The sequence below is a fragment of the Embiotoca jacksoni genome, unplaced genomic scaffold (genome assembly GCF_022577435.1).
Source record: "Embiotoca jacksoni isolate LCO1_2020_lvr unplaced genomic scaffold, fEmbJac1.0.p SCAF_26, whole genome shotgun sequence".
Classification (NCBI taxonomy): domain Eukaryota; kingdom Metazoa; phylum Chordata; class Actinopteri; family Embiotocidae; genus Embiotoca; species Embiotoca jacksoni.
This window is the reverse complement of record NW_027185377.1, coordinates 6,258,886-6,273,481: the sequence shown is the minus strand read 5'-3', so window position 1 is coordinate 6,273,481 and position 14,596 is coordinate 6,258,886. Positions and strand designations below refer to the sequence as shown.

The window sequence follows — 14,596 nt, the reverse complement described above, 5'->3', positions numbered from 1 at the left end:
CGTGTCGTCATTATTTTGGAGACCTTTCCTCATGCCAAATAACTGACTAATTTACCCAAATCTTTTAATTTATAATTAATAAAATTTAAAAAAAAAAAACCTGATGAACGAGTCATTCAGCTGTTATTATTCGTGTGGATCCTTGTATACGTTGCTTTATGTTGCCTTGTTAAATCAGTTATACAGTGTTTCAAGCTTGTCCAGCCTTCTTCTATGGCTGACGCACACTACACTGTTAACATGTTCTCCGCTCTCTGTAATTATAGCTGCTGTGTAACTGTGTTGCGATGTTTTATTCTTTTATGTTTTTGCTCACTACAGGATGATAATTCCAAATGATCTGGTGGTCATTATTAATTGATATTTGAAGAACCATTGAACGTCAAATGACTGGAACTTGCCAAAAATATTGTAATTTCTTTCTTTGTGTGATTAGTAGGTTAACTGGTAAATGATCTGTTTTAGGTCAGGCATGCTGTGATCTCCTGTGTGAGAGCAGACTACATAAAGGGATTTCACCTCAGCAACAAAAGCACAAATACTTTTTTATATCGCCCAACATAAAAAAAAAAACCCAAATGAACCAACTGTAAGAAAAAAGACAAAGGAAACTGTTGCGTGCCACCTGATATTCTAATGAGCTTTAATCAGCTCCTCAGATGGCAGGTGATTGTGGGAGAAAATGGCAGCTGTACCATCGGCACGCTGGGAACGCTCCAGTGCCTGCAGCGAGGGTCTTCTTCTTTATTTATTTATTTTTTTAATTAAGCCGGCTTTCACCTCAGGAAACCTCTGTCGAAGTGGCTCTGCGTGCATTTCCCCCAGCAGGACATGCATTCGTGCATATCGACGAACACTTGTGTCATTTCTCCTCACCTTTGTCGCCGCAGTCCCCGCCGCTGGTGCCGTATTGTATAACTTCTCAAAGACGGGTGTTATCCGTAGCTGCTTGAAAGCAACATGTTGTTCACCTCTTACTCACGTAATGCAACTTTGACATGTTGATGGACCTCTGACGCTGCTTGTGTGACGCTATGGGTGTTGACTGTTGAGTCATTGGCTTCACAGACAATAGCCTGCGTTGTATTGGGTAATCTTGAAGAAACAGGCTCTTCAGACGTCTTTGAGTGTAAAAGGAAAGTTGTTGTTTGTGTGACTCTGGTTAAAGCTTTTTACGTTTGTCAGAGATGAATATCTTTCTCCCGATGTGTTTTTCTTTTCTGCTTGGTAGCGGGTTATGACAAAATACAGATTTTGATCAGATCTGTTGGAATTATCGGCCCGGAAGGTGAGTGGTTTGTTTTTGATGCAGATGCATGAATATTTTGTGGAGGTTTTTAGACTTTTTTTTTCTTTTTTTTTTTTCTTTTCTTCATGACATAATGCAAAACCTGTAACCCAAGTGTTATCTTACACCACATTCATCCACTTACATTATGGACTTTATACATCTTTTTGGATGGGGCTTTGGTCTTAAAGTTGTCTCAAACAATTATAGGCTTTGGTTGCTCAAGCTTATTCATTACACCTAGATAGATGAATGTTACACTGGAGATGCCAACGTACCGTTACTTTTTGACAACATCATAAAGCTTGCCAGAAGACACTGGTAATTTGCCAACCAATATTGGGAGTGCCTGTAATGTGTTTTATTTACCGTATAAACAATTTGGACAAAAATACGTTTGGCAAAAACGGCAACAACTAACCACAAAACATTTCATGACATGACGACACCTTCACAGTCCGCTGTCAGCACGTCGTTCAGGCCTAAAAAGAACGGCAGGGACTGTCATGTTCTCCCTCACCTCGCTCTTTCAGCTCGACCGTTCTCCTTCCATCTGGTGAAAAAACTCGAAAGGGGTTTGTTGACATTAGAGATTTGTTTCTTTTCCAAATATCCCCCGAGTTTTAACTCTTTTAGACATTAATGTGAAAGGACTTCTGAACAAATATTGCAGAAAGTCAGGGTGACATTTCCTCGGGGCTCTGTGTGATCACATCCTTGTGTTTCTCAGTTGATGGTGCTGCGGTTGGACTTTCAGGTGACCGACCTGGAGACGCCTCCCGTTCAGTCTTGAGCTGCAATACGTTTTCTGACAGGCCATCGATCCATAGTCCTTCCGTGTGGTGGCTAGCAAAACCCACTTGGTTAAGCACAATACTTACGGCACGAACGAATTCATGCACACTGACCGTTTCAAATGAAAAGCCCTTTAGCCTTTTATACATGGTCCAGCCTTAAACTAGATTTTGACCAAGTTGTCTCGTTTTGTGGTTTACAACCTGAGGTGACGCCTGGAAATCGCACAACCCCACACGACTAGAGAACCAGACAAACGTCTTCATGTTGTTTTGTCAGCAACTTTCAAAATGTATCGTCCTCTTTGTCTATCCTGTCCTCTTTTGAGCAAACCCATTTATCACTGTCATTATTATTGTTTTGGCATTATCCCTCATTATTGGTTTCTCTTCAGTAGGCGGTAGAAATGTGTTGATATTACAGCATTGATGGTGCCAGGCCCGACCATCACCGTGTCGGACTGTGTGGGAGGACATCCTGTATAAGTGTGATGCCTCTGCTACACATCGCAATGGCACACAATTAGCGCCACGAGGGAGCCGCTGAACACTTTATTGCCTTTTTTTTTTTTTTTTTTTTTTTCCCCCCCTCCTCCTTTAATATCTCCTCCTCTTATATTGTCCCCTCTCATCCTTCTCCAGCAATCTATAACTACGATGCCCGGGGAGAGGAGGAGCTGTCACTGCAGATCGGGGACACGGTGCACATACTTGAGACATACGAAGGTGAGAACAGGCTTATTGATGCCAAGCGTGATCAGAGCTGACACGCCAGTGTTGAACATTACTTTCCTGTCATCCCTCATACCTCGATGGCTTCGTCAAAGTTTTGTACATATGATTAATAAGGTGATACATTAATAATAATGACCATGATGGTCTGTTCCAGTAAATGCAGGCCTTTGTCTGCTGCGTTTCATAGACACTCAAGGAGTGTTTTATCGACAATGTTATTTTCAATTTTAATGACTTTTTTTTTTTTTTTTTTTTTTTTTTTACTTTGAAATGGTTAATTAAACTAACCTTGTTTACTTTCGTGCATTTTATTTTGTTTTAGGTGGGTTTTTTTTTTTTTAAGGAAAAAGAACGTTTCATTTAACACAATTTCCTTCTCCATTAGATTGGTACAGAGGCCATAGGCTGAGGAGAAAATCCAAAAAGGTGAGTGGCTCATAAACAAAGATTTTATTCGTTTATATTATTTGTTACTTCCACCTTTCTCTCAACAGCTTTAGTTTTAAGAGCTTCAGCTTATTAACACTGTTTCACCATAATGTTTATATTTTGATCTCTTCCTCTTGCAGGGTGTATTTCCTGCATGCTACATACACCTAAAAGAGGCCACAGTCGAGGGCAGTGGGTTAGTACTTCTCTACATTTGAATGACGTGTGAATTTATGATCTGTTTTATTTCCTTTCATTGCACTTGTATTGTATTGATTGCTTGATTATTATCAATTATTAAGACCACAACTGAACACGGCACCAAAAATCAAATGGGAAAACAAATAGATGAGAAGTTTTCCCTCCCAATTTATCTTCTGACCTTGTTGACTGAATAAAATGTTGTGAAGGCGTACGTAGATGCCCTCGGAGGTTGTTTCAGTGGGAAGGTCTCCACTTGATATGATGTGACGTGTGTTTGTTGTTGCACTGTTTTGTTTTGATCCGTCTTCTTTGATTTCACGAGCACAACAGCACAACTTCAAAGTCATTGAATTCAACCGAGAACCCTTGAGGAACACAACAGATTCTCTTTTTCATAGAATTATTCACTAATGGATTTTAACAAAGCTTTTGACATTCATTAACATTAACAACCCAAACATGATCATTTTCCTTGGGATAAAAGACTTTGAAACGCTCATATTCTCAAAGAGTTCCTCACCTTCTGTCCTCACACAACATCTCTGAAGTGTCTTTGTGTGGAGAGGAAGTAGCCGATGGGAATCACTGTGTCTTAATTTATTCACTGTCGCTGCAGGCAAAAGGAGACGGTCATCCCCACCGAGCTGCCCCTGGTCCAGGAGGTCACCACCACACTGCGGGAGTGGGCTACAATATGGAGGGACTTATATGTGGTAAACAAGCCTGTCCTAACTGAATGGAAACGCACACACACACACACACACACGCGCGCGCACTCACGCACATACACTCATGTTATGTACAGTGCATGTGGTAGAGCATATCCAGCATAGGGGCTTATCACAGATATATGTTGCTGTAGATGTTGGCACACTTAAAATGAAAACATAGTGTGCGTCAATGTTATATTTGCTACATTTTCATTCATCTCATTATTATTATTTATCTGAGGGTAATATTTTTTTTTTTGTATGAGGGTTTTAATCATAGATACTGTTGAGAGAATATTTAGTTAAATACTAGTTATTTTCGGTCACAATTATCTGCGCTTATAGAGGTAATTTTTTGACTGCTAAGATAAAATGCCTCGCTACATATCTCAGCCTGTTTATATCTGATCTATGTAGAACATTTGTTTTACTATTTGCATAAGAAATTCAGCAGTCTGTAGTATTTGTTTTGGGAGAGGAGGAGGGGGAGGAGGGGGGGGGCGTTTCAAGTCAAAGAAATTCACTAAATTTGGCTTCAGGTAAATCCATCTGAACACATATACTGTGTGTCCTTGAGCATTGACAAGTATCGATAACACCTCCTTACTCAGAAAACACTTGCGAGGCAATGTCACCTCGCAGGCAGTCGTCTTATTTGATGATGTTTGCGTTGATACTTCTCAGCGCGTTACCACGCCTGTTGATTAGGTGAATAGAGTGACACCATTGGGAGGAATCCGTATAGCATCACCCGTGTGCACGTGACATCAAAAGAGCACCCTGCATTGGTAAATTCTCCTCCCCTGTCTAAAATGTACCATGCTGTTCTGTCTTACAGGGGGACAAACGCGAGATGTTCAACTCTGTCCGTGACATGATCTACGACCTCATCGAATGGCGCTCACAGATCCTTTCCGGCACCCTCCCGCAGGACGAGCTCACTGAGCTCAAACAGAGAGTCACCTCCAAGATAGACTATGGCAACAAGTGAGGATCAAGTCATTAGAGTATTTTAGCCTTGTCTTTGCCTCCCTGTGGCTTATATCGCTTTATCCTCATATCTCTGTGGAAAAATGACTCTTGTTGGAGTAGGTCAGCAGTGTCAGTCAATAGATAATGACAGGTCATCGCTTAGCCTGAGAACAAACTGGAGGGATTTAGCTTCAGGAAACTGTACTGCATTCCATCATGAAATGACAGCTCATGCTGTGTCTGCAGCAAATAAAATTGGTTGAAAAGGAAAATTGTGAAGCTCCATTCTGCTCCTGTGATGAAACTTTAAAGCTTTGGCCAGGTAGAGAAATTAATTTTTGCCTCTGCAGAAGCAGGGAGGGATGAGCTGGTGAAACACATAGGGTGCATGTAGGCAGCATGCTGTTGTCTTTCGCCGACTCCCTCCGGAGCAGAAAGAGTTGAACAAAACAGGCGAGCTTTGATAGAAAACCGTGGAGACATTATATGAGGACAAAATGAGGCAACAGGAGTGGCAGTGTAGCTTTAATATGAAATGTTTCCTGTTTCCATTTTCACAATATTTTCCTTCCATTATTTTTATGTAAGGTACTTGGATCTGGATCTGGTGGTCAGAGACAAAGATGGAAACATACTGGACCCAGAGCTCACCAGCACCATCAACCTGTTCAGGGCACATGAGGCTGCCTCCAAACAAATTGAGGACCGGATCCAAGAGGAGAAGGTACACATGAGAGGATCGAGACCTAGCTGAACTCTGTTCTTTTTTTCAGATAATATATCAAAGATGACTAAAAACCCTTTAGTTTGGATTGTGGATAAACAGTGTGATCTGAATGTGCTCGCATCTTGATCTTGTTCTTTTAGTCTCATTGAATCTCAGCCACTCAAACAGATGCAATTACAGTGTTTGCATCATGAAAAAAAGAAAAGTGGAAGGGTTTTTCACAACCTTTTCTACAGACTTGTGAAAAAGTCAGTACATGCCATCGAAAATGATGTACTTGATCACAATCACAAGGACAATAAGCTTTTTCAGTCATTTGTTCATAACAAAAATATCAATAGGTGTAACATTTTTCCGGGAAGAATCTAAGTACACCCTCAGTATTGTAAATTACTTCTTTTAAACAGTTTGCATCTCTGATATCAGTTTGCTGAAAATGTTGACAACTAATACATTCAAAATCCATTCAGGGAGGGTTGAGCTTCAACTTTTGGACATATGTCCTCGCAGTATTTTAGAAGACTCAATGGGAAGCAGATTTAATAGTTGTATCAATGAATGCAAGCTACCCAGTCCCAGAGACAGAAAAAAAGCAACTTCAAACCATACTACCTCCATCACTATGTTTCCCGGCTTGTATAAGGTTCTTCTTCTGAAAAGCTGTCTGCACCAAACATGTCTAATGTTACTGTTACTTTATCTTTGATTCATATGCCTGGAGCACATTATTCCAAAGGTCTGTTCTTCGCTGACATGTTCAGTGACAAATTGTAGTTTTGCTCTATTGCTCTTTTTGGACAGCAAAGGCTTTTTCCTGGCACGCCTCCCATTCAGGTCAAAGTTGTTCAATCTCTTTGATTGTGAGCACGTGCACTCTGACACTGACATTTGCTTTGATGCAGCACTGGTTAAGAGACAATTGAATGAAGTCTGAAAAATACAAACTCTCCTTGTTTTATAACAGGACAGAGTGACATTTGGAAAACTCCAGCAAAGGTTGACAGTTATACTTCAGACGAATCAAAGCTGTAAATTAGATGGCCAAGGACAAGGAGTCAGTAAACAATGATGTTATTGAACCTGTTCTAAAAATCTCCAACTGCAGCTCTACCAAATTTGATGCAGCAGAAAGAAAGCACAACATTGCTGCATCCATTTTAGTCTGAGTGGTACGAGGTGGCGTCTTCACTAAATGGACCTTGTTGCCAATCTTAAAAAAAATTTTTTTACTGGTTGTATATTTGTGGAAAGAGTTAATGAAAACACTCCTTTAGATTTGGTTGTTTTCATCCGACCAAATTTCCATTGATTAAAAAAACAAGAATGCAATTTGTTTCAGTGATTTGCACTGTTGCAAAAAAACTATACAGACCGTTATGCTATTTTTCCTTCCAAAGACATGACTCGCACGCCTGAACTTTTAATCAGGGATGGAGTTTTGGCATTTGCGCAACTTTTGTGAAAAAGAAGGGAGAAATGGGGCCTCTCCTGCTACACAAAGATGCTTGAGAAAGTCAGGAAGTCAGCCAGATTCCCACTTTATTTTGCTTGGCATATCAGTGACATCCCACACCTGAATGTCGGTTGGCAGTATGCAGGGGAGTGCCAGACGCTAAATGCTCTGCAGTTATGTGCTCTCATCTTACGCGACCTTTTCTTTCAGGGGTCTTTATTGCATATGCATGGGCAATAAGACAGTGTCCAGGTCAACATGATAAATATTAATGATGTGGCCCCAGCATATTTTTGAAGGTCATCTAAGAAACCAGGCAATAGTTTCATTTTTGTAATTTTTTTTTTTTTTTTTTTTTTACTGTAGATGCAGTCCTGGAGATGAAATGAAAGGAATGTAAAGGCCTTTTATTCAGCGTGGTGGAATACATTACAATTGAATACTGATGGATTCATAGACATAGTTAAATCTCGCTTTTAACACAGGCATTATCTGACATTAATTAATCCAATATGCACTTACTAGCCACGCTTACGTACAGTGTCTGTCTTTCCATCCGTCGGTGATGTTTATCGGCTCGTTGTTCGAACGACGCCGGCCTGAGACCTGTCTGCATGTGGCAGAAAACTCTGTCAGAACACTCAATGTTCACTGTGATACCTCTGTTTCTCTGGCAAGTCTCAGAAGCAGAATATTGATCTGACAAGGCAAGCGAAGTTTGCTTCCACACCAGCTTTTGCCCTCTTCGTGACTCTGAAGAATGTGGTGTGTAAGATTGGCGAGGACGCAGAGGTGCTCATGTCGCTCTACGACCCAGTGGACTCCAAGTTCGTCAGGTAAACCCATAAGTACATATTCAGTCCTCTCGCTGTCTTTTTTTGTTTTTGTTCTTTTCTTGCTTGCTTTTCTTTTCATACATGCGCACGCACGCACGCCAGAAGAGGTTCCGCCTGCTGACCAGCAATTTGCTGTTGTTACAGGATTTTGACAGCAAGTAGAGCAGCTCAGCTGTGGAAGGTTACTTTTCCATCCAGCATCGGTCGTGTATTTTTTTTCCGATGTGGACCGATGTCTATATTATTATTTTGACTTCTGCAGCTTTGAAGGAAACTTTTTAATGCAATTCATCTGAAAGTCTGAATTCACTGTATCATTAATATCTCATCGTGAATATGAGAAATTGACGGGACAGATCCTAACAATGAGTCATGCTTTTTCTTCCATCATCTCCCTCACAGTGAAAACTACCTGGTGAAATGGTCGAGCTCAGGTCTGGTGAAAGACATTGACCAGCTTCATAATCTGCGGGCGGTCTTCACGGTGAGTGTGTTCGGTTGTGTGTGTGTGTGTGTGTGTGTGTGTGCGCGCGTGTGCGTGTGTGCGCACTCGCCTGAGTTCACTGTTTATTCAGCCATGTTATGAGGCTTGTGGGAGCCTGTTTGCGGAGCCTGTATTTGTTAAGCTCTCTCAGAAAGAGCCCGACTTTCTGTATGTATTTACCGAGGCAGTCACCTCTATCTAATGGAAGCCCAAGGACAGAAGGGTCAGCGTGACTCCGCTGGGAGCACTCTGCTAGTTTTGGAAGGTATTGCCCACCGGGAAATGAATCTGTGGACACAATCACAGATGTTGCTGAAGCAATCTGTGGTAAAACATTTTCTCTCAATACAATTGCCCCCTGCACAAACTCATCTTCACCCATGAAAGTGCTATTAATTGATCAGCACCCTACCGCTGCTGCAACCTAGATAAAAGCTGTTGCCAGATGTTTTTTGTTTTTTTTAATCCCATGTTATACAATCTGATCGTAAGATCTTGAGATTTTGTCTTCCCAAAGTGTAACTCATTGTGTCTTGACTTTTAAGGCGACAGCATCGGCAGTTTTTTTCATAACTTTCCTTTCCCTTTTCAGGACTTGGGCAGTGAAGATCTGAAGAGAGAGAAGATCAGCTTTGTGTGTCAGATTGTCAGAGTGGGACGCATGGAGCTACGAGACAACAACACCAAGAAGCTGACGTCAGGTCTGCGACGGCCCTTCGGAGTGGCAGGTAAAGCAGACAGCACATAGACTTTGTAAAAAAAAAAAAAAAAGTTATTAAAGTTTTAGAAGCTGCCTTTTGTAAACACTGATTATCCCAGAATCAATCACAGTGTCTAAGTATTGAGAACAGATACCTTGTTTTGCCTCTTAAAGTAAGTTAAAAGTAAGTATTGTGCCAAAGTCCTTGCTGGGTTGAGTAAATATATTTGGCTAAAATTCCGAGATATCGGGCTAAAGCAGAGAGAAGAATTATATTCTGATTCATCTCCTGTTGGTAAGCTGCCAGGCACATCGTAAACTAATTAGATTGGCGTTTTGCCCGCAGTTATCCAACAGAGAAAATGATGCCCCTCTCTCAGTGTCTCTTTCTCCAGTGCCACTTGAAGGGAAGGTAAATGACAGCCTGATTTATGGTGGCCTATCTTTAGACATCATCATCATTGTCGCTGTACACAGCATGATGGAAAGGCTGATTTTTGAGATTTGCTCATTTTTAGGAAGAGTAAGGATGAGGTCGCTCTAGCATCAATCACTTTAAATATTGGCTTAATTTCTCGTTCACTTCAGTTGTAATCCATAAATCAGACAAACTCAAGAACATGTTTCCTGTTTGTCTGTAAATTGCAGCCAGCTTTTTCAGACTCAAATTTGAGTCTGCAAAACTCTGCAAAAAGAAACATTGTTTGCCTTGATGCGTCTTGTGTTGTGGAAACCGGAGGAGTCATTATTCAAATGGTATAGCATCATCCCATTTTGTATAATATCACATATCGCATTGTAGTGATACACTGTTGACATTGTATGATTACTCTGATTAATATTTTTTATCACAAAGCAAAATGTGACTTCACCTGAAGATCTTGCCGTGTACATTGCAGGGACTGCTATTGCAAAATGTAAAGACATTTTAAGTGTGGAGATTTTGCCATTGTGTTTTTAAAGGTTCAGTTTGTAGGATTCAGAGGGATCTGTTGGCAGAAATGGAAAATAATATTCATAGTAATGTTTTCATTCATGTATAATCAGAATCTTTGTGTTTACATTACCTTAAAACAGTGGTTCTCAACTAGTGGTTGAGGAGGTTGTTTTGAGTGGGTCGCAAAAGTGTGCATGGAAAAAAACTTTTTAAACTTTTTGTGGAAAGCATATATGTCTGTAATTCAGGGTAAGCCAGCCTTTCATTTAACTGTTTTTTTTTTTTTTTGTAGCCCTATTTGCACTTGCACTATTGCACTTTTTTGGGCTGTATTCCACTGTGTTTTTTTTTTTTAGCAGTGCATGAAGCAATTAAGTATCCCTACACAATTTTTCTGTGAAATAAATTCAAATGACTTTGGGTCGCGACTTAATGGCGAGGAAAAAATGTGTTAAGAAGCACTGCCTGAATGAGGCCTTCATATCTGCAATAGGGAGTGTGTCCTCTTCCACAGAGCGTGCTATGATGCTCCGCCATGTTTGTAAAGAAGAACAGACGAACCAAACACTGGCTCTAGAGAGGGTTTTGTAGCCACTGTAGATTCATCTTGTACACACTGAAGGGGAAGGTGAGGAGAGAGGTATCCAGTTGGTTGCAATCTGAATCCTCGCTGCTGGACGCCTTTAAATCCTACACGCTGCTCCTTTAACTTCCAAAGACTTGTTCTACTTTTTGAAAGAAAAAGCCAACATCGGTTGGGACCGCTCTGAACCCCTCCGCCCCCCCGATGTGGCCGAACACCATGGCGTAATCTCCGTCTCTTTCACAGCGATGCTACACTCGGCAGGCTTTGAGACTGTTTTAAGCCGCCGTCTCTTTGTCTTTTCACAGTAATGGATGTCACCGACATCATAACGGGTAAAATGGACGATGAGGACAAGCAGCACTTTATCCCGTTTCAGCCGTAAGTGCATCGTGCTGCAGCACGAAATACATCTCACTCTGCAGAGTTCCTTTAAGTTTGGGATAATGTTGCATAAGATAGCGAGGCTGATGTATTCCTGCTATATTTTCTTCTCTTACACTTTATTTCCATCATTTTGAGTATGTACAGTACATCAGAGACACAGCAGTTGTATTTTTTGTTTCGTTTGAATCCTTGACATCAGATTAGCGGGGGAGTTTAAGACTGTAGCACCCTCTCTATTCCCTGCTGACTCAATTAAAGCAATCTCATTAACTGGTAGCATTTTTGTAGGACGGTGCACAGAGTCAGTAACCTTTTCCTGAACGGGATTTCTTGCATAATTTAAAATGCCTCAGATTCTGGCAGTTTAGCTAGCAGATCACCTCACTTAATGGTATGATCTGTGAGTATAAATCATGGAAAGTAGAGCCTCGCAGCGTGGAAAGAAGAACAGGTTCCACTCGAGGTTATTTATGTCCACAACCACAATGTGTGAATATTTGACACCGAATACGTTTTGAAATAGCAGCTCCGCAGCCCATTATTGGATGGGTTTTTCAAGGCCAGCAGAGGCAAGAAGTGAAGGAACCATTTCGAGAGTTTGACACAGATGTAATTTGGAAAAATTTCTGGCATCCAAACAGAAATGGCTTTCAGAAATGGGTTTGACAGATCAGAAACTTACTGGCATACTGTCTTGTTTTTCCAAACTCTACTTACTTGTAGGTCTGAGGCAGAATTGACCACATCGCTGTCACATTTAGATAATCCATATGTAGGAAAATATCAGGCTGTCCCGAAATAATCGATTAGGCGATTGACAGAAAATTAATTGCATCTAATCTCAAATGAGAAGATTTATGGCTCTCCTGTGTTTTATATCATCACTGTCAGTCGGACAAAACCATTAATTCAAAGACGTCACCTTGGGCTCCAAGAAGTTTGGATATAGTTCTAAAATATTTCACTATTTTCTGACATTTTAAAGAATAAATGACTAATCCATTAATCATATTAAAAACTATTTAGAACATTTCTTAATGAAAATAACGTACTTCTGGTCCTCTTTTGAATTTCAAAATATAAGCCTTGAATAGTCTTATAATATCCCACTGTGTTTGTCTTAGTGTTTTTTTTTTTTTTTTTTTTTTTTTAAATCAAATTACTAAAATACAAAATTTGTATAATTGCAAATTAAAGAAAAAAACAAACATGTATTGTGCCTGTCCCATGAATGTTCGAATCTTTTGCTCGCTATTGTATATCCCTGCTTGGATTGGTTGTGGACTCAAGGTTGGAGGTACTGAAGCCGCTCTGAAGGACATCACCATGTTGACATCACCACTGTCCTCTCCTCCACGCTCTTCTTCTTCTTCCTTCTCTGCCAGTCGCACACATTTCAGCTGCCACACATGTGGTGCTTACCAGATCACGGCTGCTACTTTCTGATGCTCTGTACGTCAGTTGTTTACAGTCCTTACTGTCTACACATGAATGGAGTAGAAAATATACTCGAGTGTTTGTCTCATCTAGACCAGAGTGACACTGTGTGTCTGGGACTGGATGTGTTCTTTGGTTTTTATTTTAAGTTTCCCACTTTGAAAACACTTCAAGACCTGACGGTGGGCACACCGAGCTTCCCACTGATTCAGTGGCTCTGTAGATGCTGAATGGGCCTCATTTCCTAAATGATGATTTCTCTGTGTGTTTCTGTCATCACCCATCCTGCCTCACTGTTAACTGCTAACAAGTGGCTTCATGTCTGTCATGGTATTCGCATCACTCTTCGGTGTGTCTCTCTCTGTCTCCCTTTGATCCCACTCCCCTCCTCACAACCATCACTTTGTGGCCCCTCCTGCCCTCCTCCTCCTTCTCCTCCTCCTCCTTCTCCTCCTCCTCCGTTTCCTGCCATCTCTTCCTCCTCTCTGTGGTGTTTGCCTGTTGTGTGCATACTGCAGGCTAGCGTTGGATGATGCCATTCGCCACAAGCAGCTCAACATCTCCCGTTTCTCACCCAGGGTGGCAGGGGAGAACGACTTCCTCCAGACAGTCATCAACAAAGTTATCACCGCCAAAGAGGTCAATCACAAGGGCCAAGGTACGGTGCAAAGTTCAAACACAGCAGCCAAGGTCAAGTAAGAAACTCACCACTCTACTGTCAGACTTCAATCAAGAAAATATCTGTATTCATTTTTATAATAAGTTCAAACTGGGTCTGAAAATGGCATGCTCTCATGTTTATCAAGATTTTTAGTCGGTTAAGTCACCAAATCCCAAACAGTGCTTTGATTTAAGACAAGTCGCCTCAGCTCTTCGAATGGTTAAAAGAGCTTGGAGTCGGGTGGCAGTAAATGAAGTAGGCAAAGCCAAAACAATCATAATGCTGAGGCAGTCATCTAATTTATAATTTTATAAATCAGTAGAACATTAAAGAGTTTCCAAAGAATGCAATACATGTCAAAACATTGATAGAATTAAAAGAAAATCCATTTAAAAACGGCGACTTTCACCTCCTTCCCTTAATATTTACTTGCAAGCAAACAGCGTAATAACAGGCATGCACTTTAGTTCAGCTCGTCAATGGTTGCTCTTGACTTTGCACCTTTCATCAAGAGCCATTATATTATGTTCTTTTTTCTTAATTTGTCTCTGCTAATTATGTACAAAAAAAAAAATCCCCATAAGGAAGGCCCAAATTGTAACAAAGGTGAGAAGGTAACATAAAACATGCAAAGTTCAACCTTAACTACATCTTGCTGAGCCGTTGAGATCGTACAAAGTACTAAAAGCCCCAACATAATGGCAGGGCAGTGGAAATATAAATCTTTTATAATAAGAAATAATTTGTTCACACAATAAGTCCCTGCACTTCCTATAAATAGTTGCTCACATCACCATGACCACAGTATCCAAGTAATCCAGCTGTTAATTAAGCTGATGAGTCTTCCGCAAAGAGAAGCTCTCAATGATTTGACATGTGTGGTTAGAGGAACAACCTTTGCCATCAAAGGGATTTGTGCTTGGAGGAGGGGGGTAGAGTGGAGGGAGAGACAACAACAACAACAACAACCACAACAACAACAACAACAACAACATGACAGCCTCTGTGGTATTGTCATGCCCGATGAAGATGTACTTGGATAAATGTCAGGGCTGCTCCGACCCACGCTGGGAAGAACAGCGGAGTATTGATAGCAGCTGTTTCGGTCATGCTCGCATATCAAAAGGCTTCCAGCTACGCGAGTGAGGGATGTGTCACTCATAACAATGTGGGGCCCGGAAAGTGAAATTGAATAAAGCCTCTGAGGTTAACAAGGACCACTCATTTCAGTGGTCTGCGAATGGGCGTACTACCCACTG

At 41.0% G+C, this 14,596-nt stretch overlaps 1 protein-coding gene across 2 annotated transcripts in view; it reads left to right on the top strand.

The window, feature by feature from the left end:
- Positions 1-14,596, top strand: part of dock1 (dedicator of cytokinesis 1) — a 174,254-nt gene that overhangs the window by 18,040 nt on the left and 141,618 nt on the right. Inside the window, exons 2-12 of one of the 2 annotated variants that reach the window (XM_069160370.1) lie at positions 2,725-2,808; positions 3,203-3,243; positions 3,387-3,442; positions 4,067-4,163; positions 4,999-5,147; positions 5,721-5,856; positions 7,997-8,148; positions 8,551-8,632; positions 9,225-9,360; positions 11,161-11,233; positions 13,255-13,334. In XM_069160370.1, coding sequence (XP_069016471.1) covers positions 2,725-2,808; positions 3,203-3,243; positions 3,387-3,442; positions 4,067-4,163; positions 4,999-5,147; positions 5,721-5,856; positions 7,997-8,148; positions 8,551-8,632; positions 9,225-9,360; positions 11,161-11,233; positions 13,255-13,334 — 1,086 coding nt within the window. Of the gene's footprint in view, positions 1-2,724; positions 2,809-3,202; positions 3,244-3,386; positions 3,443-4,066; positions 4,164-4,998; positions 5,148-5,720; positions 5,857-7,990; positions 8,149-8,550; positions 8,633-9,224; positions 9,361-11,160; positions 11,234-13,254; positions 13,335-14,596 lie in introns of both variants that reach the window. The other variant, XM_069160369.1, reaches the window with a different exon arrangement.